The sequence below is a fragment of the Urocitellus parryii genome, chromosome 7 (genome assembly GCF_045843805.1).
Source record: "Urocitellus parryii isolate mUroPar1 chromosome 7, mUroPar1.hap1, whole genome shotgun sequence".
Taxonomy (NCBI): Eukaryota; Metazoa; Chordata; class Mammalia; order Rodentia; family Sciuridae; genus Urocitellus; species Urocitellus parryii.
The window spans coordinates 71,145,223-71,169,949 of NC_135537.1; the positions used below are offsets into that span (position 1 = coordinate 71,145,223).

At 40.5% G+C, this 24,727-nt stretch overlaps 1 protein-coding gene across 1 annotated transcript in view; it reads left to right on the plus strand.

The window, feature by feature from the left end:
* LOC113177100 (extracellular sulfatase Sulf-1) overlaps window positions 1–24,727 on the plus strand; it is a 148,722-nt gene that overhangs the window by 76,920 nt on the left and 47,075 nt on the right. Inside the window, 3 exon segments of the mRNA XM_077800415.1 lie at window positions 7,520–7,759; window positions 18,646–18,797; window positions 21,225–21,394. Coding sequence (XP_077656541.1) covers window positions 7,520–7,759; window positions 18,646–18,797; window positions 21,225–21,394 — 562 coding nt within the window.

Sequence of the window (24,727 nt, forward strand, 5' to 3'; positions counted from 1 at the left end):
CCTTTCCTGTAAGTGGTTTGGGTTTTTTAGACTAATACAATGGGTGGAAGATTTAAAAGAAACATTTCAAATCAGGAAACACATGATGGAAATGATCAACATGAGGTTTAGGATAATGGTTATTCCTGGGGAAGGAGCCATTACCAAGAGCATTGACGGTGCCCATGTTTTATTTACACACACACACACACACACACACACACGCACACACAGGTATATATACATGTATATATGTATATATGTGAAGGAACCATAATGATGTTACACTTTGATAAAATTGGGAGTTATTCATTCTGTTATTTCCTATGCTTGAAATATTTTGTACATCAAAAGAAAACCCTTAAAATGTTTGAGGAACTCTTTTTTTTTTTTTTTTAACTTTCTGAGACTGGTGTCAATGAGGTAGATATTAGGCTCTAAATCTTTCACATTTTTTCTTCTTTTCTTCCCATTTTTTGTTTTCCTTTTCCCTTGGTCCCATCCCAAGAAGCAAAATATTGCACCCGTTGGGTCACAGATCTGACTCAATATGACATTTCTCCTGATTCTTCAGATGTTGGACTGATGTCACCACCGCAGTAATCCTGACCCAGTGTTTCTCTTAGATCATAAGTGGAATTCAGCCATAAGCACATGGAGATGCTTTTGTTTCTTTAAAGCAGAGGTCAAAAAACAGGGTCTTCAGGCTGGACCAACCCACCGATGTGTGTTTGACCAGTGTATTTTTAAAAAACTGAGAGAACACTTTAAAAAATGGAGTGTTTTTGTAATTTTTTCAAAAATTCTGATTTCTCTTAAATTCAGAAGAATGACGGCTTGCATTCCCATGAGATGGCCATCAGTGAGAGGTCTGAAGGGGAGTGATGGCGGCCCCACTTTGGGTGGGGCACTCCCTCCCCAGGACATGTGGATCCAAACTGCTCTCTGTTGCTTTCTAGCATGCACACCAGGAGAGGTTGCCATTTCTCAAAATGCCCACACTGCTGCTTTTCTTCAAGTCAACCAAGTTCCCTACATGCTCATCTCTCCTAAATGTAAAAGTATAAAAGACAAAAGCCCTGGGATTTTCTCATACCTGGCTGCCTTCACTTGCCTGTCTTGACTGTAGCCCTTTAGGGCACATGAACTTCCTTTCTGTAAGTAACTGGGTCTCAGCTTTTAATGGCGCTTTGCTCTTTTTGGTGGGGGAAGGGAATAATAAGTCTTAGTGACCTGGAAACATTCCAGACAGATTTATTATCTTTTCTTTTTTTTTTTTTTTTTAGAAATTTTTTTTAATATTTATTTTTTAGTTCTCGGCAGACACAACATCTTTGTTGGTATGTGGTGCTGAGGATCGAACCCAGGCCGCACGCATGCCAGGCGAGCACGCTACTGCTTGAGCCACATCCCCAGCCCCTTATTATCTTTTCTTATTCTCTCTTCCTCCAGCTTATTTTTTTCCTTTTAGTTTTAGCTGGAAACATCTGTGAATTTTTTTTTCCCCTAGCCAACTCTCTAATTTTGGAAGAAAAAGAGACATAGTTTTATCATGTTTTTATTTTCTTGTGCTTTTGGAATGAAAACATTCAATAGACCAATAAAGCCATTTTTAATATAAGAGATATCACTGTTTAGGGTCCCATGCTTTATTACAGAAGTAACTTTGGGCATACGAAATAGCAGAGGTGCATTTACTACAGACCACTTCAATATTTAGCATGAGCCTTAGCTTCTTGTAAACAGTGACATCCACAAACAACCCTGCCCAATTAATGGTCATCATTCACCAAACCAGGACCCATGGCCATCGACATGGAGATGGCTCCAGGGACTTTCAGAAGTGATTATGATGACAATATTGATTGCTGAATTTCTGGTTCTGTGAGGTTATTTGGATATGATAAGCAGGCTTAAAGAATATTCTAATGTTATCATTGTATCCAGTGCTAAGATGATGGACCCAAGAAAGGTAAAGCTTTGTTTTGAAGTTTCACCTGTCAGTGGAGTAACCCAGGCCCTCTGTAGATAGTTTTAGTAGTTTAGATCAGTGAGCTGTCTTCTCCCTCCTGCCCTTTTCCACACAGATGATTTGGGAATCAAGCCCTTGGAGTGAGTAGAATGATTTGCATTCAAACTGCTTTGGAGTCATGATTTTTTTTTCTTAACTCCCCCAACACTACGAACATGGTGGCTCTTTCATGACTCCTGAAAGTGATGCTCTTCTATTCCCAGTCACTGCTGACCTTCAGCATATTGGTCCACAGCTGGTGGCTGTCACAGCAGCCACCATCCTGCAGGAGCAATGGCAGATGTCCCCAATCCCCACCTGGAACTCTGGCTCTGAGACAGCATATTTTTTTGGCAGTCCTGGGGCTCAGCTGTGGCCTGGACCTTCCCTGTCACCAAGCCAGCTCAGTGAGCAGTGTCCCCGTGCCAGCTACTCACACCTAACTCCCATGCTTTGTGGCGTCCCTGTCAGCCTCCCTCCTCACAGGACAACTGCAAACACTAATGAAGTTAGGATATTTGCTTGGGGCCTCAGGGGCAAGTGTGTGTGAAGATCGAGAAGAATTGGTATTTTTAATTATGAGCCAACATTAACATTTTAAATCTCAAAACAGAAAACATAACTCCTCTTATGGCAGCTTTTGAAATTCACCTGTAGATTTCAAAGACGGAATGGAAAAAAAAATAGAAGGAAACTGATTGTGGTAGAGTTGAGATGAGCACAGAATGAATTTATAGTTGTCCTTTGGTAGGGACAGGAGGTAGGTGCCAGGACCCCAGAAGTTACCAAACATGGAGCTCTAGTTTCTTATATAAAATGGCATAATATTTGCATATCACATATATGTATCTCTGTCTACTTTATATCATCTCTAAGTTACTTATAATACCCAATACCATATAAATGCTATGTAAATAGTAACTATACTGTATTGTGTTGTTTAGGGAATCATGACAAGAAAAAAACCTGTGTGTGTTCAGTACAGGTACAATTTTTTTTCCCGAATGTTTTCAACCTGCAGTTGGTTGAAACCACGGTGGAAAACTGCAGATCTGACGGGGCAATTGTACAACCACATCTGCAGCACACCTCACCTGGGGTCCCTGAACAGCATCAAGTTACCTGCTCCTCAACAACCCTGGGCACTAGTCAGAAGAGCTGTCTCAGCTCCATTTTACAGATGAATGCAAGCCAAAGAGGTTGAATGACTCGCTCAAGCTAGTCTGTGGCAAAATCTGGACATTTCCCCACAAGGTTAAGTTCAGGGCTGTTTTACTTCTCAGTCTTATCCTCCTGAGCCCTACCCTGTAAATCTTGCTTATGCTTCATATTGTTCCCATGAAATAATTGTTCAAATAATAAAGAATCTTCCTGTATTCCAAATGAAGAAAACAAGGTGCCCAGGGTGAATCATGTACTGAGGATCGGGACTCCACTGAGCTTCAACAGCAGAACCCAGATCCAAATGCAGGTCTTCCCTAAAACCACACTGTTAAACTCCATCCAGGCTGAGTACTGGCTTTGACACCAATGTTTTCAAGAAAGAGAAACACACAAAAGATATCTGCTCACCATCGGGATAGATCTCAACTTTCTGCACAAGATAGCATTCAATCAAGAACAGCATTTTATGGCTGGGTGAGGTGGTGCACACCTGTAAATCTCAGCAGTTCTGGAGGCCGAGACAGGAGAATCTCGAGTTCAAAGCCAGCCTCAGGCATTGAGCAACTCAGTGACACTCTGCCTCTAATAAAATACAAAATTGGGCTGGGGATGTGGCTCAGTGGTTGAGTGTCTCTGGGTTCAATCCTTAGTACCAAAAAAATCATATATATATATATATATATATATATATATATATATAGAGAGAGAGAGAGAGAGAGAGAGAGAGAGAGAGAGAGAGAAAGCGCTCAATGGTAGAGGGCTTGCCTAGCGTGCATGAAGCCCTGAATTTGATCCCCAGTACTGCAAAGAAAAATAGCATTTAAGACTTGAAACCCAGGGAAATACAGAGCTACAGCACAAAGCTGTTCCTCCTACTGCTATCAACACTTGTGAATGCCTAACAATGTGTTATGTTACAGAATAGTCCTGGGTAAAGCTTGTCAGTGAAAAAACCAAGGTGCAGAGGTGCAGTCACAGTGGCAGTAGATGCAAGGCAGGGGTGTTGCCAACGTTCATCAGTGCGCAGCCATAGAAGGGACAAGGGTGCCTGGGTTCTCTTTGCTGGAGCACACCACCTCAGCAAAGTGAAGCGGTCTGGATTCTGTGCTCCATCATCTACCTGCACCCTGAGTGCATCAAGATGAGATGCAGCAATTCATGCCAGTATGTGAAGGCCCTGCTGAAGACAGACCATCTGCAGCCCTCTCTCCTTCACCTGGGCCTGAGTACTGAGATCATTAAAGCCCTGAAGGAGACAAGACACAGGCATTTGTGTCTGTTGGCATCCCCCCCCCCAAGAAGCCAGATGAAGCAAAGATGAGACGGCAGAAAGTAAGACCCTTCCTGACAGCAAACAGACATCATTTCTTTTTCTCAATCTTGAAAACATCAATGTCCTGGCCAGTATTCAGCCTAGAAGGAGCTTAAGAGTGCAGCCTCAGGGGCAGACTGCTTGCAGTTGCATCTGGACTCTGGTGGTGAGGCTCTGTGTGGCCCTAAGCATGGAATCAACCCTGTGCACCTCAGTTTCACCATCTGGAATATAGGAACCATCATTAACAGCCCGCACCACCAAGGGTCATTGTCAGGATTAAGTGAATCAATGCATGTGAAACACAAAGACGGGAACCTTGCCTAGATGAAGTCCTGTCTGTGGTGTATCTTATGGAAGTGGTCTCAGCATTTGCCAGTTCTGGGTTTCCCTGACTCTCTGTCCAACCTGTCATTCCTCTTCCAAGTCTGGTCCACCAAGAGGCAGCTTATGTACCACTAGAGAGCTTGTTAGAAATGCAAACTCCCAGACCCCGTCCCCGATTTACTAAACCAAGGTGGGCTCAGGTTCTACTTTTCAGGTGAATTTTAAAAATTGAGCAAGCATTATCTCAGCATTTTTTTCTTAACTGAGAAATTAAGCCAGATGCCCACTTCCAAGAACCCCATCGGCTGAGCTGCACTGTAAACAGTGCCTGTGGGGACCAAATGTCTTCATCATTCCCTTTGACAGGTGGACTGGTTAGAAGCAGGGCATTAAAGGAAACTCAGAGCTCATTTTTTGAAATAGACTATTAGGCAATGAAAATACATCAACAATGTTTGCTGTTTTCTCAAAATTCAAGCACTACAGTGAGAAGCCCTGCAGATATAGAAAGAGGGGAAAGAAGGAGGTGAATGGACACCTTCGGTAGCATTTCCTATTCTCTTCCTCTTGCACATCTCTGTTCGTTGGTATATCTCCAGGGTGTTCCTCCATATGTTCAACTGACACAAACAGAAAAACACACTACTTCTATGGTGCATATTCCTTTCTAGTTACTTCCTCTCCATCAGTGAAACAATCACTTTTCCAGCTTTCTTCCTAGGCTGAAAACTTGGAGGTGTTAGTCAGCTCACAGCCTCTGATGCATTATGACATCTCTTGGATCTGCTTCTTAGAATCTCTGTGTCAGACGGGTACAGTGTGGTCCAAGTTCTCTCCTCAGGGCTGGCCGGCTTCAGCAAGCTCTTGGCTGTCTGTACCCTTGGTGGAGCCTCCTGGTCCCACATGCCATCGCTGCCACAGCAACACCTCTCAAAGACTTTTGGATCATGTTCATGCCTTTAGCAAAGAACCCACTTTGCCTTCACTTCGTCTCTTGTGTCAAATCTGGATGTCTCTGCCCAGCATCCAAGCTACTTGCTAACTCTTGCTTCCCACATTTCATCAAGATAATTCTCCATATTCCTTTCCATGCCAGGAAATCAATGTGCCATTCACTTGGTTCCACTTGCTTCTTCCCACCTCCAGAGCATCACCTGTTGTGCCTTCTCCCCCACATCACTTCACCCATTCAACATTTTCTTTCTTCTTTCCTTCCATTTGTCCTCATTTCTCCTTTCAGAGCTTCTATTAAGCATTCATTCAAGACCCTCTAGCCTTACTCTAGTGCTACTTCTATATCCACATTCTTCCATGTGTGTTGCCTTGCAAACATCCCCGGGCGATTTCTGTATGTAGGTTCTCATCTGGAGACTTTACTACTGAAGTCTAGAGGCAGAGAATTTTCCATTTCTTTGGGTAATGTAATGCTATACTTTGGGGCTGGGTGGTACAGGGTGGACAGTCCAGAGTACTAAGTTACAGTGTCCAGAATAAAGTGGGGGGCTCACTGCGTGTTATTGACTTGACTTACAAAAAGGCTACTCGATTCCCTAAAGACGACCAGAAGAAAAAGAGCAGTTTGGAGTCCTCCCCTTGCTGCAGCATATTCAGAGAGTCCTAATGTGACCAAAAGAAACCTTCTTCCTATTCTCATATGCATCGTGTGAACAGAAAAAGTTAATACATGAAGAAATCAGGCTAACTGTAGCCTTTTGGACCACTTCATGCTTCTCTTCTGCTCTGAATGCTTGCCTGGTTTGCATTATGATTTCTTTCCTTGCTGGAAAACAGACTTTCTCCCTTTCTTTGGAGGAGTGGGACCTGTTGGGAATCTGTGGCTCCAGGATTCAAATGCAATGGGCTTGGCTGGAGCGCTCTGCAGTGCATTTCTTGACAAGGCCTGAAAAGCCTATTGAATTCTGGCCAGTGCTTTTCTGCAGTGTTTGGATGTGTTTCAGCTGCAGGGTTTGACTGGGTAATCGAAATAGATTTTTTTTTCCCCTTCCTTTCTTAGCAATCTTATGTTACCATTCCATCCTCACAGTTAAAATGAAATATTTTACAATCATGCAGGTACTTTTTCGAGTATAATAGAATCCTACTTCTTTCACAAGCAAATGAGCTATGTTTTTTTTTTTTTCAAATTACACGTAAACTGGTCAAAATATGAACTTGTGGTCCTGTCCTGATAGAAACATTGGCAGTCAGTTAATTAGCTTGCTAGAGGATAGCAAGTTTCTTTGAAGATTTTTTTTTTTTTTGTAATTAGACATAAGCATTATGGGTGGGGTACTTTTCTAAGTGATTTTTATCCCTCATCATATGTTTGAGGTACTGTGTGTGATAATCTCTGCAATGTTGCTAGCATTTTCATGTGTGTCGGGCAGGAGTTTTTGATACTCCGTGTAATAGGTTATTTGTTCTTAATCTTCAAAGGGCTGCTGACCTTTGAATGTGCTCCATATCTAAAATTCTAGCTTTAATTATCAGATTAACTTGCATTTTTTTCCCTTTTGTGATTAAAGAGGGGAAAAGCTGAAATGTGTTTATTATCCCAGAATCTACTTGAGATGATAGGATCCCAAATGTTTCGTTTGTTTTGGAAATGAGCAGCGATCAAATTATAGACTCCTTCAAGTCAGGGAAGGAAATTGATAAGTCAGGGGAACAGAGACATTGAGTGACATGTGCACTTCGCTGAACAACACTGGAATTGTGCCTTTCAGGGTCCCTGCAGGTCATGAATAAGACAAGGAAGATTATGGAGCATGGGGGGGCCACCTTCACCAATGCCTTTGTGACCACGCCTATGTGCTGCCCGTCCCGGTCGTCCTTGCTCACCGGGAAGTATGTGCACAACCATAATGTCTACACCAACAATGAGAACTGCTCTTCGCCCTCCTGGCAGGCCATGCACGAACCTCGGACCTTCGCTGTATATCTTAACAACACTGGCTACAGAACAGGTAAAGGATGACGTTTCTAGCCCATGAACCTCTGCTACGATGTCTTTTTAGACACAGGAAAATGCATTGTAGAGTGTGATAGATATAAAGTTCCCACAAGCCTCTAAACTAGTCTAGTTTCTCTCTTCTCTGTCAGAATCCTCCCCATCCCTTACTGTCTTCATCCATGTGCTGTTGCTATAGCCAAATACCCGAGACAGGGTAATTTGTAACAGAAGAAATTTATTCATCTCAAGGTTCTGGAGCCTGAGGAGTCCAGAAGCATGGGGGCAGCTTTGGTAAGGGCTTTGTACTGTGTCATATGGCAAAAACATGTAAGAGCACATGCAGAAGAGACAGAACACAAAGGGCAGACTTGCTTTATAGCAACCTGCTCTCAAGGGGATGAATCCACTCCCGTGATCACCTCTTAAAGACCCAACTTCCCAAAACCACCATAATGAAAATCAAACATAAATATGAGTTTCAGAGTAGACAAACCATATTCAGAAGGTGAGCACTGACTTTTTTACTCTGAAGAATGTACCAGAAAGATCCCTTAGAGAAAGATCAGAAGGGTGCTCCATGGACATGATCGGAAAGTGTCATACTCTCCTGGGCATCTAGTGGCTAAAATGTCCTAGAATAATAACCTGCAACAAAGAGTGTGTGTCCCATTTACCTCCTCACTCCAACCTGCCAATCTCAAGGGGCCATGGTACAACTTGCAGCTTTCCTTAGCTGTTCACAAATTCCTACTTATTATTTCAGGGAAAAATTAGCAAGTATCTTCGAGCTGCTTAGGGTCTGGGACGTGGCAGATGGTCAAAATTACTTATTGAATGAATGAATAATGGAATGAACAAGCCAGTGTGTACCCTATTTATTTATTCACACAGTTAATAGGACTTGGTTGCTTTAGTTTAAGTTGTGGTTCTTTTTATATCTCAAGTGTTCACCTCCATCTTGCTATCTAGCTATTCCTGCTAGCATTGTATAACATACACAGGGCAAGAGGAAGTCCTTAGTTAGTTGGTGTTTTGAAAACTGGGAAACTCTTTCAAGAGGTGTTATAAATATATCATGGCAAACTTAATGAGAAAGAAGCAAGACTCCCCCTGAGGATGTTACCCTCAAAGTCCTTATTCCCCCAGCACTGGACACTAACCTTAGCTTTTCAGATTATTTCATCATGGAACAAAATGAAGACAGGTGGGCGGGGGGTGGGGGGGGCATACAAAAATAGGAGCTGGGTGTTGTTGTTGTTGTTGTTGTTTTCCTACAGAACCATCTAGATTTATTCATAAGAATTAAAAATGTTACCATGAAAGTTTATTGGAAATGATTCTCAGGGCGATAGTTTTTCTATGCTGAAGGTTTAAAAGTAAAGGATTTCAGATAAATATTCTCTTAAACCTCCTTTAAAAATGAAATTAATCTTTCCCACTGGACTCAGGAAATATGTGGCCATTTGCTTTTTTTTTTTTTTGCAGAGTACTCCGTGGGCACTTACTACTGGTTATTTATGGATGAAAATATTGATTGTGCCTATGATAGTATCCTCATTCAGAGGCTGCTTAAGATCTTTCCTCGCAGAAGCAGCTTCTCGTGTGATCTCAAGGGTGTTTGCTTCTGCTTCAGAGAGAAACTAGGTTACAGGGAGGTTGTAGAGAGTGCCTTATCCAAGTGTGTTTTCTCACATTAGTGATTTAAATTTATAGCACCTTTCATCTGAGGACTCTAAAGCAATTTGAAAATCCATCAAACATCCCTGTAAGTTCCCCAGACGGCAAACGTACTTGGCTATGTTTTATAACGGAGGTGAGGGTTTCAAATGTTGTGTAACCAGCTCAGAGGCAGAAGCAGAAATGGTCCCCCAAAGCCTGGTTCCCGATTTTAAACACCAAATTGTGTTTTGCTCCTGGGAAGTATTGTGTGAAATCAATACCTTTCAACTCCCAGGCTCCCTATAATTTCACCCTTAGCAGCAGACCTGGAGCTGGGAGGGCTGGGGCGCTCACCCTATCTATCCAGAGTATATGGATGGTGATTGCCGTGAGGAATAGAGACGTAAGGTGAATCACAGGCCAATCAGGACCTAGAACGGTCAAAAAGGGTGTGCTAATTTGTTTCAGGGCTAACTCAGGGAAAAGAAGAAAGAGGGAGTTAGCTTTTGTTGCTTACCTACTCTGTGCTGGGCACTTTAGCTACCTCACATAGTACTTACAGCAATCTTGGAAAGGGAGATTTCACCCTTGTAACCAATGGGTTGCTGGCCAGCCAGTGGTGGAAGGAACTCTGCACATCTGACTCCAAACTCCTTTCTCTTTTTATCATCTTATTTCTTTACATGTTATTCATCCTGCCTTCTTCCAAAATGCCTTACAGAGACACAAAGAACACAATAGGATACGGAGCAATAAGAACTTGGCAAACATCCAGGCACAGTGGCGCACACCTATAATCCCAGCACCTCGGGGGCTGAAGCAGGAGAATCTCGAGTTCGGAGCCAGTCTTAGCAACTTAGGGAGGCTCTAAGCAATTCAGTGAACCCTGTCTCTAAATAAAATATTAAAAGGGCTGGGTGCTCAGTGGTTAAGCACCCCTGGGTTCAATTCCCAGTATAAAAAAAAAAAAAAAAAAAAAAAAAACTTGGCAAATAGAAAAAAAGTAAATTAGTTAAAGTCAAGGCAAAGGTTGGTATACAAACTTCATGGAGTTGTAGGGAAAGGCTGTTTATTTAAAAATAAGCTTCCAGATGGCAAAAGCAAAAATGGAATCACTATTCATTGCAAAGTTCACTGGGTCACTAGTGAAAAACAAATAAAAACAAATCGGTTGTTTCTAAGAAGTGTAAGTATATTCTGGAACTTGTTTCAATTATACTAGGCTGTATTCACCCAGTAATGGATTTTAAGGGTTTGAATAAAACCCAGAGATTGTTTAGTTTAATCCCCTTATTTTCAGAGAAGCAAATTTAGACCCAATGATTGAAGAGACTTGCTAAAGCTATGTTGATGTTATAATGAGAAGAGCAGGCACCAGTGTTCAGGGTTCTGTCCAGTGTGCTACCCTGATCTGAAGGGTTGTGCCTAGGATGCTACTGTGAGTGCACCCTGAGGCTTCCCCTCTGCTGCCCAGCAAGCCTGCTCCAGCCCAGGTCTTTCTCCAGGGAGAACAGATTAGCCCCTGGAAACTAAGTCTGATTTGAAAGTCACCCTTCTCCCCAAGGGTTGATGTGCTTGGGTAATGAGGGAATTTATAGTGCTCACTCCTACAAAATACAGGGAATTCTTTAAGGGGAACAAGGACATTTCCAAATACTTTGGAGTAGGAACAGGATAATATGCACTTCAGAAAATAACTGTTGACGTACCTATTAGTAAATCAGAGAGATTAAAAATTGGTGGCAGTGATAGAGATTGATATAATTTAAATTTATCTCTGAGAAAATATTGAAAACATCTCAGACTATTAGGAAACAAAGATGTTTCTGTGACAATAATTATTGATCTAGCCATGGATTGTGACCCATTTGAAATTGCACAAATAAGCACATAAGAATGACAGATGTGTTAAGGAATTATGAGTGGTGGTGAGTAGATATTAAACTGACATAATTATTTATGAGACACTAACCTAGAGGAGGAAATAACTGACGTATAAAGGTTTCATTACCTCCCTGATAATGAATTTATTGTTTGGACTATTTAGCTGCAAACCAAGAAAAATAATAAAGGAAACTGAAATATATATTATACATAAATATCCATCTAGAGAAAACACAAAGCAGCCATAAATTTTATGAAGAACAAACAGCTCCAAGAAGACAAATTACTAAGAGGCTTGTTTTGGGAGGCATCCAGAATACATGGATTTAAATGAATTGAATTGATCCAATATTATATTTACCATCGTATGACTTGGTTTTTCTTTTTCAGAATTTAGGCATATTTTTGGACCGGTTATAGCCTAAATTCTTCTAACTTTACTCATGGAAAACATGAGTCTTTAAGAGCTTAAATGTTCAAGGAGGGAAAAAATGCAGTAATGTGTCTTTTGTATTTTGCTCTAAAAAGTGAAGCAGGAATGGCAGTGTATCATCTATTATAAAAATGAATATGCTGCCCCAAATCTGCTTTTTTTTAAAAAAAAAAAAAAGGTTTGAATTTCTTAGGAGGGCACAGATGTTAATATAAAATTTAGCACATCCAGTTTTAAGGTTAAAATAATCAGCCACAGTTGAGAGGTACTATCTCATGCAAAAGGAAAGTCCTGAAGTAAGATGGAAGGATCTAGAGTCCCATCCTTTGCTATCCTTAGTTTGTTTTGAGGACTCAGTCCAGTTTTCCAACCTATATAATGCAAATATTATTAAACTTCCTTTTCTGTTCAAAATTATATTGTAACTTTATTGTATCCACTCTAAGTATTATATTGATTCTTTTTAAAAAATATAGTATTCAAATTATAAGACAATATAATAAAATCACACAAGAGTTAATTTTAATTTAATTCTACTAATTCTACTTCATGTCACAAGTGGAAGGAGGTATATTTAATAAAGATCTGCAATAAAAATTTTTCTTTTTTTGACAAGGGGTCTAACTATGTTGACCAGACTGATCTCCTGAACTCAAGTGATCCTCCTGCCTCAGTCTCCTGAGTACCTGGGATTACATATTCTTACCATCAAGCCTGGGTTTACAATAAGTCTTTTTGTAAAGAATCCTTTTGTAATTAATCCATTTAGACAAATTAATCTATTTTCTAATTTTATGTCTTTTACATTGCAAAATTTGTTATTTATAGCAAGTGTATTTATTCTGTAGTATGAGATTTATTTAAATGTAGACTTCACTTAAAGTAAGACCTAATATTCTTATTTTTATGTATTATGGTGCTACAGATTTTTGATAGGGACATGAACATGAAACAGCATACATTCATTCAACTATAGTATGTTTGAAATGCTTTAGACACTGGGCTATGAAGAGCTAAATTATAAATTTCATGTGTTCACCAGACTTAAAATCTTGTTGAGGAAACCAGACTCATGTATACAAACTGACATATATCAAAATTTCAGCTTGGTTCAAAATTATGCATATTTATCATGAAACCCTGGTATTCCTTTATCTATAAACTACATGGAGTAGAATTATAATTTATCTATCGTTTCATATACTTAAAAAAATTGACTTCTGCAGGATCAGATCTGTTGTATGGCTATTCTCACTTAAAAATAGATGCTTTTGCTTCAAATAGATTAAGGAAACTTTTCTAAGGATTATGTAACAGATTTAGACAGAAGTAGCACAGGCCACATCCAACAATAATTATGATCAGGTCTTTCTTAACTTTCTCCCTGTTGCCCCATCTCCTACCACTTTCTGAAACAGCTGTGAAGGGAAGTGTTTAATGGCATTCAAAAGAAAAGAATGATCTAGAAGGTCCCGTACATGTCGTGTATGCATGTATTCAGATAGTAGCAGTTGGGTTGAATTGCCGCTGCCAAAGGATAGAATCACTTTGGACTATCCATAACCTCTACATGGGCTGAAAGGCAATATGGGCAAGAAGACAAAATTCACCTTAGGGAGGGAGGAAGAGATTTAATACATCTGGAGAAAAATAATTAGAAGCCCAGATAATCAATTGCAGTGTGCTGCCAAGAAATGCAATGTCCAAAGAGGCCAGGAGTGATTACAAATGAGTCTCAATGTCATGAGCCAACAAATAAAGGCCAGAGTGACTTGAGGCTGACGGTGGTACTGAATGTCGCATCCTGACACAGGAGGGCCTGGTCTGGCTTGGAACAAGTGTGATGGGTGAGGGCACATCTGGAATCCTAAGTACATTTTTCACACTCCATTAACACAAAGACACCAAAAACCTGGAGGGAGTTCTGAAGCCAATAACAAGGACTATTAAGAGACTTAAAGGAGTAATTTACAAGGGAAGGATTAAGGCAAAGGGTGATAGCCATGGCAATGGGTAGAAAACACTACAAAATAACTAAAACGTTAAACAATGAGGGAGGGCAGGACTGACTTGGCATGGCTGCCTTGAGAAGGAGGAAGGAAAAGAATAAAAACAAAAACAAACTCTAAAAGTAGCAAGAAAAAAAATTAAAACTAATTAAACAGGAAGATGTAAGCCAAATGGGGGAGAATTTATTTCCCAAATCTAAGTCCTATCAGGTGGTTAAAAAAAAAAAAAAGTATATAATGTCTCAGGAGATGCTTTCAAATGCATGATACAGAGCACAGGGTAAAGCAAGATTTCCTTGCACTGCCGAGTGGTAAAGTATTTAAAATCGGAAGATGGGGTGGTACAAGCATAATGATGGTGGCGATGATGATAATAATACTAAGAGTAGCAGCACTGAATGAGCCAAGGTATGTAGAGATACATTCCATGTGGATTAACTCATTTAGTCCTCACAACCATCCGGCCACAATTATTACTCTCATTATCCTTGAGCTTTACAAAGGGGATAGGAGTGGGGAAAGGTGAGGGATCTGGCCTGTGGATAAATGGCTGGCCCCAGCAGAGCTAAGATTTCAACCCAGGCAGGCTGGCTGTAGGGTTTATATTTCTAAACCACTGTGCTTTTTCCTCTTGGAAGTAAAAGAAGAGAAAAGTTGGGGGTGGGGGGGCCTGAGGAGGAAAAAGAGGAGGAGGAGGAAGAGGAGGAGGAGGGAGAGAAAGAAGAGGAGGAGGGAGAGGATGAGGAGGAGGAGAAGGAGAAGGAGGAGGAGGAGGAGGAAGAGGAAGCCAAAGAAGAGAGCCAAGCCTGAGGTTCTTAAATACCAGGCTCTTGGAAACGGTCCTCTTCTGAACAAACTATTGCTGGAGTGTGACCCTAGTCTGCTGCCTGTGTCTCTAAGTCATGATGCATTTGGTCAGAAAGGAAAATCATTCTGTGGTTCTATGTGAAAGGTCGAGCCGTCTCTAAAGGTGAGAGAAATTCTTCATGCACACAGTCAGCTCGAAGGGAAATCCTGAGCCATTTGACTCCAGACCCTCTGACACTTTGTCCCGCACTCAGGCAGGATTCTGGGAAAGGCAGTACTTGGCTGATTTCTTGATTGGTTCACTCACTCGCAGATTCCACAAGTAAATGAACATAGCCATGTTTCTCAGATTTTTTTTCCCCAAAGAAAATGAAAGAAATATCAACATCAGGAACTCGGAAGCTCTATTTTATGAAAATATTTCAGAAAATCGAATCAGTTTTAAAAACTTGTAATTCAAGTGAAAACACACACACAAAAAATTCGGTAACTTGCAGGATCCCCAGAACTTCACATTGTGTTCCATGAACCCCAGCTCAAGGAACAAAAAAAAGATGGAAACTGTGATGTGTTCAAGGATGGAGATGAGGCCAAGGCAGTATCTCCTCTCCAAAAGCCTCTGCCAAAGAGGGGTTCCCTACAGAGATGACCAACCACAGCTGAGAAAGGGAAGATGACATGAGAGCCACAGGACACCCTGCTGCGGGATCAGACAAGGGCGTGAAGGAGATGGAGGATCCATCAAAAGGCAGAGGGAGACCACAGTACAAGCCACAGTAGAGGGTGTCACCTTCTCCCCACATCCTCGCCAACACTTATTGTTACTTGTGTTCTTGATCATGGCCATTCTGACTCCAGGGAGATGGAATCTCAGTGTAACTTGAACTTGCATTTCTCTAATTTCTAGTGACATTGAACATTTTTTATATACTTGTTGATGGTTCGTATTTCTTCTTTTGAAGTGCCTGTCCAGTTCCTTTGTCCATATATTGATTGAGTTATTTGTGGGATGTATTTATTTATTTGTTTTGGTGTTAAGCTCCTTGAGTTCTTTGTATATCCAGGTAGTTCATGCCCGTACCTGAGGTACAGGTGGCAAAGATTTTTCTCCCATTCTGTAGGTTCTCTCTTCATGCTCCTGATGGTTTCTTTTGCTGTAAAGAAGCTGATTATTCTGATGCTTTCCCATTTATTGATTTTTTGATTATATTTCTTGAGCTGTCGAAGTCTTGTTCAGAAAGTCAGTTTCTGTACCAATAAGCTGAAGTGTTGGGCCCACCTTTGCTTCTGGTAGGAGCAGGGTTTCTGGCCTAATTCCTAGTTCTTTGAGTTCCACTTGAGTTGAGTTTTGTGAAGGGTGAGAGAAATGGATTAACTTTCATTCTGTTACAAATGGATCTCCAGTTTTCCCAGCACCTGCAAATTGGTACAACCCCTCTGGAGAGCAGTGTGGAGATTCCTCAAAAAACTAGAAATGGAACCACCAATTGATGGAGTTATCCCACTCCTTTGCATATATCCAAAGGATTTAACATCTGTATACCACAGTGACACAGCCACATCAATGTTTATAGCAGCAGAATTCACAATAGCTAAGCTATGGAACCAATCCAGATGCCCACCAACAGATAAATGGATAATGACATTGTGATATATATATATATATATATATATATATATATATATATATATATACATAATGAAATGTTACTCAGCCATAAAGAAAAATAACTCTATGACATTTGCCAGTGAATAGATGGATCTGGAGAATATCTTGCTAAGCAAAATAAGCCAATCTCTAAGAACCAAAGTTCAAATATTTTGGCTGATGTGTGGAAGCTAAACCACAATAAGGGGGAGGGGGGAGCAGAGAAGTTCAGTAGATTAGACAAAGGAGAACAAAAGGGAGGAGGATAGGAATAGGAAAGAAAGTAGAATAAATAATTTTCGTACGAATACATATGAAAATACCTAAGTGAACCCCACCATCGGGCCTACCCACAAGAATGGGGTCCTAATTAGGATAAGATATATCCAATGCTTGTATAGTCTTATCAAAGTGGATTATATGTATAACTAAGAAGAACCAATGAAATAAAATAAAAAGAGAGGGATGGAAACCAGAGCCCAAACCAAGGGAGCACACTGTCTGGAGGACAGGGACAACTAGCAGAGAAATGAAACATGAGCTGGAAAGATCGGGATTTTATCTAGACCCAGGATGGGCAAGGTAGAGGATTTATCTTGACTCTGTGGGCAACAAAGGTCATCCAGGATTATGATAAGAGGGTGACATGACCACAGCTGGTCCTTGGGAAGATTAAGTGGTGACACTGAGGGTGCAAAGACCCTGCAGCTGTCTCAGAGAGCCGGCAGTGACACTGTGAGCATCCATGAGATGTCAAGTCACCAAGGAAGAAGAGACAGATCTGAGTCCTGTCACTGAGTGGAATCACAGTAGGGAGCCACTTCTCAGCTAGGGGAGGATGGGGTAGGTGAAATCAGAGGGGGCCCTGGATGGTAAAATCTAAAAAGTGGGTGATTATGCCACTTGGAGGATTCAAAGATAGCTGAGGAGTAAAGTTGATTTGAAAGGGAAAATAGTTCATTGCATTTTGGATGAGTGCAGAGCACCTTCAGATGGAGATGTTTTACAGGCAATTGTATATTAATGATGAAAGCAAGCTAAGTGGCTGTCCCACAGAGACCCAGATGTGAAGTTCATAGCATAAATTTAAGATTCAGAAATGTGCACTTTAATACCCCTGTCTTAAGGTACCTTGATTTTAGGATTCCCCCACACACACATCTTCTTTTTTAAATTATTCCAAGCCAGTCTTCCGAGAACTTAACCTTTTGCCATATGTGTAAATGAAGGGACCTATAAAACGTGCTCAGTGGAGCCAGGAAGTGGTTTCAATGTAGGTATCTAGCTGGCCACAAAACATGGTCTCTCCTAAAACAACATGTTGCAGATTTCTAAGAATCAGAAAAGTAAAACTTGCATAAATGTGGGTATGTATGTGTGTTGTGTCTATACACACCCATGCATCGACATGTATGCATACACACATATAGAAAATAAAAGTTTTCTCCACTCCCTCATACTTAAAGTGACCAACCAGTAATGGTTTTCCTAGTGTAATCAGAAGAATTACAAATAGCACCTCTTTCTCAGTTAAGTTCCCTAATAATACATTAATTGCCACCCTTCTAACAATTAATTATAAGATATTTGACTTTAATACATAACCATTTGGTTCCTTTGATATTCCAACTCCCCCTGTCCTTATCATCTTTATCATCTTTATTATCATATTTAGCAGAGGAGCAAAACTACAGTCTTCGTCTAGGAAAAGATCAATCAGGCCTTCTGCAGAGTGATCTAGATTTGAAATGCCAAAGTTACAGTTGCAAAGTCCTTCCAGGGGCCTTTTAAATTGTGTAACATGTACTTCTACGTCACTGTCATTCTATGAACATTAGTGAGCTGTGTAGAAATTTTGTGTTCCCAGAATTTTTTTTTTATCAATAATAGATGTCCACGTAATACACGTAACAAACACCCATGTGCCATTAAAACCTTGTCCATATCCATAAAGATGGAGCTTCCCACAGTTCCCTGGCTTGGAAAAATCTGTGTTCTCTAGATATGTGAAAACCACGATGAGCTTTTCAGCATCGACCTTATAATTCATAACTCTCAAACAGTAAATTAGAAAACTTTGTTACAGAGTCTGAACTTTCCAATACTTGCTCCATGATTAGCAGCAGCCCAAACTCACACTGGCTACTTCTCTTTTCATTACATCAACTTATTAAAAGAATATATTCTGGTTGTATTCCAGGAGGACCATAAGAAATAAGAGTGCAATAATCATTATGGTGGTTTTATTAAACCATAGTCCACGTACCTTGGTGCCACTTACCTTTGTTCAATGTATAACACTAGCCCTGTATTACACTAATGTTGTTTTGGCATTAATGTTACCTAGATTAACTTTCATTTCACCATCTCTTTTTCAAGTCTTAATTTCATACGTAGGCATGTACTTATGATTAATCATTTCACATGAGAAAATAATCCTCTTTTTCCCCCCGCTGCAGCCTTTTTTGGAAAATACCTCAATGAATATAATGGCAGCTACATCCCTCCTGGGTGGCGAGAATGGCTTGGATTAATCAAGAATTCTCGTTTCTATAATTACACTGTTTGTCGAAATGGCATCAAAGAAAAGCATGGATTTGATTATGCAAAGGTAATTTTCAGACACTTTTACACTGCATCAATTTACTTTGTGCATAATGGGGGAAAGCCATTTTCAGTGAGTTAAACTATCCACAGGATTGGCTTTCTATGCTCTCACAATGTTAGAATGAGGAATTTTAAGGTAATTTTCAACTCCAGGCAAGAAAAAGACTCACAAGGAACACCGTCTTTGTGTAGTGATTTTTTTTCCTCCTCATTAGGATGGCCGTAATCAGTGCTTGATGAAAGTATCATTAAAAAAAAAAATCATACCTCCTCAGCCCTCACTCGTGTTAATTTTTGTTTTTCCCTTTCTCTGAAGGACTTGTCAACATCATCAAGTGTTCATCTTATACTGTTTTGCTTTTCAATGGGGTGAAAGAATATTTTGTCTGTGGCTTCAGACGTAGATGTAAAAATAAGAGCAGACAAGTGTAATAATTAAAGGTTGGGAAACCGCATTCCTCGTTTGTACTCCTGTCTGACCAAGCTTAGTATATGTGACAAGGACACCTGCCCCTTGGCAGCCATAGTCCACACGAGTCTCAAGGGCTATCAATCAGGATTTTTAAATCCGTTCATAGAAACCAAAATTGGTGTTTTCCAGGGTTCTCTAACCAGTGGAGACTGGATTTGCCTTAGAAATTCACAAAGGTGTTGTGACTGCTTACTTAATTTTTTTTTTTAATCATAAGAGTAAAAGGGACAATATTTTTGAATGTAGCCTGAAAGGCTCCCTTCCCTTCCAGCCATACCCATGGCATCCTCTCTCGTCCAACAACCCTCCCACCAGGAGCTTGGTAGAAACAGAAAAAGGGAACTTGACTTAATGTGGTTGGCACATGGCTGTCTTTGTGCTTGGCCTGATTTGAGCACAGGGGACTTGGAAGGAGATAAGGTACAAGTTCTGATCGTTGGTACCCTTCAGAACACAATGAATGCAAATTAATTCACAAACATTGTTAATAGGCTTCTAGACTCATCAAAGTTGAGAGCTGGCAGGGACCTTGGAGGCAAATTTGAGCAATGTCCTCATTTTACAAGATGAAGAATAAAGCAGCCCAGAGTGGTTCCACCAGTCTCACACCCCAGGTCACTTCCCCAGGTTGTGGCTACACTCATTGCATGCAAAGGATGTGTGCCACATGCACTAATTGTCACTGCTATGGCTTTCTATCTGTGGGGATGCTTTTCATGCTCCTTGTTCAAGCTATTAACCTTTCATTCCCTGTTGTCCTAAGGAGAGCAAAGTAATCAAGATTCTTTCCAAATACTAAATCAGCCTAACTTACTCATTATCACAGCAGATTAAGTGTCAAAGACAACTGTGTCTAGGGAAAAAAAATATATATATATATATTTTTGTAGTGAGGAAAGAAATAAAAACAGACACCCCCATCATGGTGGAAGGGGACAAGCTTGTGGACTTGTCCTAACAATGACATGTGACACAGATTTTGTCCCCTGAGCACTGCTTTTGCAGCTGTTCTGGTCCTTAAATCCACAACATGTGACTAGCCATGCCTGGAAGTCTTTGACGTTGTGAACATGGCCTGGGACTTTCTGAATAAAGTTTAGACTGAAACTTCCAGCCCAGTGATGCACACTTAGAGGAAGCAGGTGGTTTGATTTAAGTTTTCATCCTTTCTTTATTTTTTCCCTCCCACCCCCTCACAGACTTGCATCAGCCCCCCTGACAGTAGGTTAAGTCATTTTATTAGCAACAGGCTCTAATCCCAGCAGCTGTATTACTTTAGTTGTGCAATTAACACAGTATAATCTGCAGGAAATCAACCGCTCCCCATATTTAAGTGTTTCAAATAAACTAATTGATAAAATGTTGCAGCTTTCCCCTGTGCTCCCAGATTTTGGCCATGGCTTTGATTAGTGATTATTATGTTATTCCCACAGGTGAATTTTTAATGTGAAGAAAAGATCCTTTCTTGTGTTTGTGCCTTTGTGTGTACATGAGTGTGTGTGAGTGTGCCTGTGTGTTCTGCAACTGTGAATTTGAGGTGGGCGTGGGTGTTTCCTGCCCTTGAAGTAATTAAAATTTTTGCCAACGAATTACAACAACAAAACCTGAGAATGAAATATATATCCGGTGCTTCGTGTGTGCTAGCGTGTATTGCCAGGTCTGATCATTATCTTGGGCAAACACAACTTGTCTTTTTTCTTCCCTAATTGCTAAATTGTGCATTACTTAAAATACAATTTTTTTTTTTTGCATGTTACTAAGCCAGCAACCCTCAAAATTAACTAGCAACTGATTTTTGTCTTTTCTTGAAGATGTTTTGCTGCCTCAGAAGCTACCATCTTCTTTCATGTTTTAAACCTTTACCTCTTCGTTCAGGCTTCTGAGAAAAGCAGTATTCAAATGTGTAATGATGAATGTCACCTTTTGTAATTTTTGTTTTGTGTCAAATGTATGTTTCAGGACTACTTCACAGACTTAATCACTAACGAGAGCATTAATTACTTCAAAATGTCTAAGAGAATGTATCCCCATAGGCCCATTATGATGGTGATCAGCCACGCTGCGCCCCACGGCCCCGAGGACTCGGCCCCACAGTTTTCAAAACTGTACCCCAATGCCTCCCAACACATGTGAGTAAAACCTCAAAGCTCTGCCTGACAAATATGGCTTTTCCTTTGCTCCCCACTTGATCCTCACCTTTACCCCATTTCCTTCCACACTGTGTGTCCCCAAGAAATACCAGAGTCCATTGTGACGAACTGATAAGTGCCAGTCACTGAAGGGGACAGAGCCACCAGGCCTGACATCTTGGCCTTGTCTAGATGGTTTTGGAATCACATTTACCAGCAGCTCAAAAAGAGTCTCATCAGGTGAATGGGGGCAGTTTTTACCTAAAGTTCCCATTCATTGTCTTAAAAAACATTCATGTGTACGATCTAATAATATTAATAATAATAATAATCAAACAGTATGCTTTTCATAGCAGCAGAACGGCCACCCAGGTCTGGTTGAGGAAACATGGGTCTGTTTTCTGGGCAAATACTATAGCAGCTTTGCTGCAGATGTGCAATTAGGATCTGCAGAAGGCAGCTGGAGTGGCTCACCCAGGAGGCCTGCTCAGGTCACAGCTTTAAAATAACCTGCTGTTTCTTTTTGAGAGGCAGGAGTCTCCTCAGAGAAAAGGGAGTGAGGAGTGCAGGGGGGAGGGGGAGAGAGAGCAGAGAGCTGTAACACGCCAAGGATGGAGAAGCCTGGGTGCTTTGGCAGCAAAGAACATGATTTTGTTGACTCTGTCAACACAGTTTCTTTCCAATCATTGCAATCAATATTCAGTCTTCCACGCAGTGCAGCTGGCGCTGGGTCTGCTAAGAGCTTGCCCATTAGAAAGGCAGGGAACAGGAAATTGATATCTATTTCCTTATCATCAAACCTCCAAAATCGGTTTTTAATCTATTTGTGCTTAAATACCATTTGTTTCCATCCAGACAGAAAGAAAGCTCAGGAAAATAGATAAGTAACTTCTGGAAGGTATGGTTGCTGGTCATTATATATCCCTGGAGAATTTTTCTTTTTCTTTTATATCTCATTATAGCTAATTGACTAATGATTCCTAATCAGGGAAACATAGATTGTCTTTATTATATCAAGTGATTGAGATTAGAAAGAAGGAGTCCTGAGCTGACTTAGGAATTAACAGTAAATATATGAAGCCAGGGTGGGAGACTTACTGAGCATGACCAGGAAGTTGGAGGCTAAAAGTGTTTTATTATTAAATATATATATATATATATAAAATGAACTATATATAAAGAAGGCTGTCACAGCAACTGGAGTCTCTGGTCTGGATGAGCTATTGTATTGGGGATTCAACCCCATGAGCAAATACACAAGCCTCTGAAGACCTTACCCACATATAACTGCAACTAAATTCATGAAAGAAGCCACTTGACAAGAGGCTGTCTGTTTCAAAGCACACACAAATTTACTAACTAGCTGAGTCAGTGAAGGGAAAAAGTCTTGTAGATTTCTCCCCTACCCTGAAACCCACTTTTTCCCTTTTTTTTTTTTTTTTTTTTTTGAAATCAGAAAATACTTTGTGTAGTTTCCTTTGTTGCATTAGCAGAATCTCAGCCTAAGGTTGACTTTCTTTTACCATAAACCTTACAGGTGTTTCCCTGAATTTGAAGAGAGGGGGTTGATAAAATATGGTGTTTTTATGGTTCCTTAGAAGTTAGCCTGCCTTTGAAGCTTCAAGACAAGGTCCTGAGCCTACAGGAAAATCAGCCCCAGGTCAAAAGGTTCTGACAGCTCCGTTGCATGTCCAGACAGTAACTGCATGAGGAGAGGAGTCTGTAGAGTTCTCAGGGCCTCAACAATAGCTTTGCACAAAAGCATCTCTGATTCCAACAGTTAAAAATTCTACTTAGCCTACAAATGTTTATGAGTGATGCCCATTTTACCACACAGCATGATGCAAAAAAATAGGTGTGAGGAAGATTCTATGACTCTCACTGAGAAACCCATAAACTAGGGTAGAGATTGGCACACAGGGACCCGCAGTCCAATCCAGCTTGCCACCAGCTTTTTGTTAATAAAGTTTTATTGAAACACAAACATGCGAGTTCATTTACATGTCCTCTACAGCTGCTTTTGAGATACAACAGTCAAGTGGAGTAGTCAGAGTAGATACCAAATGATCTGCAAAGCATAAAATATTTGTCATTTGCTCCTTCACAAACTAAGTGTGCCCTGACCCCTGCTTTAGAGGGAAGATGAGTTAAGTGTCCATATAGTCATATCAATAGTGGTACTCCAAGTGGCAAGTCCAGAGCAGGCATTCATGGGTCTAGGGAAGGTTAGAGCAAAAGCATTTACATTTCCGGGAGGGGGGGGGGGGAGCCAAGAAAATCTCATGGATCAAGAGGCCTTCAAAGTGGGCCTCAAAGGATGGAAAAAATTTTTCGCAGATGATTCAACTAACATTAAGTAGATGATTTCAGGAAGAGAATAAAGCACAGAGAGTTTCACCATGTAAGTGGCACAAAAACTGGAGAACAGAGTACAAACAAATAGCACAGGGTAAATCTCCAAAAGAAAACAGTTGCAAAATATTGGAAATTTCAGTGAGTTTGTATATAACCACAACACTAAAAAAAATATGAGTGGCTTGGGTGTTTTCTCATGCCATTTCACATGAATAGCTTCAGGTATTCCTTTTTAGTTTAAATGAACCAACTGTGTCCTTACCATTGATTCTATTAAGTAAAATCTACACATATTCAGGCCTTAGAGGTAAGCAAGCCTGGTATCCTGTCTTACCTGCCTTCACTAAGCCTGTGAGAAGCTTCCTTAGCCTTTCAGAACCTCCGCAGTGTCATCTGTAAAATGCACATGATAATAATACCAGCACCTTGATGTGATGTCATGAACAAAAAGTTAGAGGGACGACATAAGTAAATCCCCTCCTAGGGCCTGGAACATAGGAAGCCAATTCAAAACTGTTAATTCATGTTGATCCTTGCTCTTAAGATGAATTATATACAAGTGGGCAATATATGACCTATGCACTTTCCATGATAGCACATGCCTGTACTCCAGCTACTTAGGAGGCTGAAACAAGAGGATCACAAGTTCAAGGACAGCCTTAATATCTTAGTGAGACCCTGTCTTAAAATTAAAAAATAAAATAAAAAAGGGGTGAAATGGGACTCAGTAGTAGAGTATCATGGGTTCAATCCTCAGAATCCAAAAAAAAAAAAAAAAAAAAGCACAATCCCATGTCATTCAACTTATAGTTTAGGAGGATGCAGCTTGAGAAATAACAAGTCAAACACTTGTCCATGGTGACCTGGCAAATATCTTGGCAAGCTAAGACTACATTGTGATGAGTCTCTCACATGTGTCCATTCTAAAAAAAACTCAGACAGGATAAGTACCAATCTGGGCTGTATGATTTTCTCCAG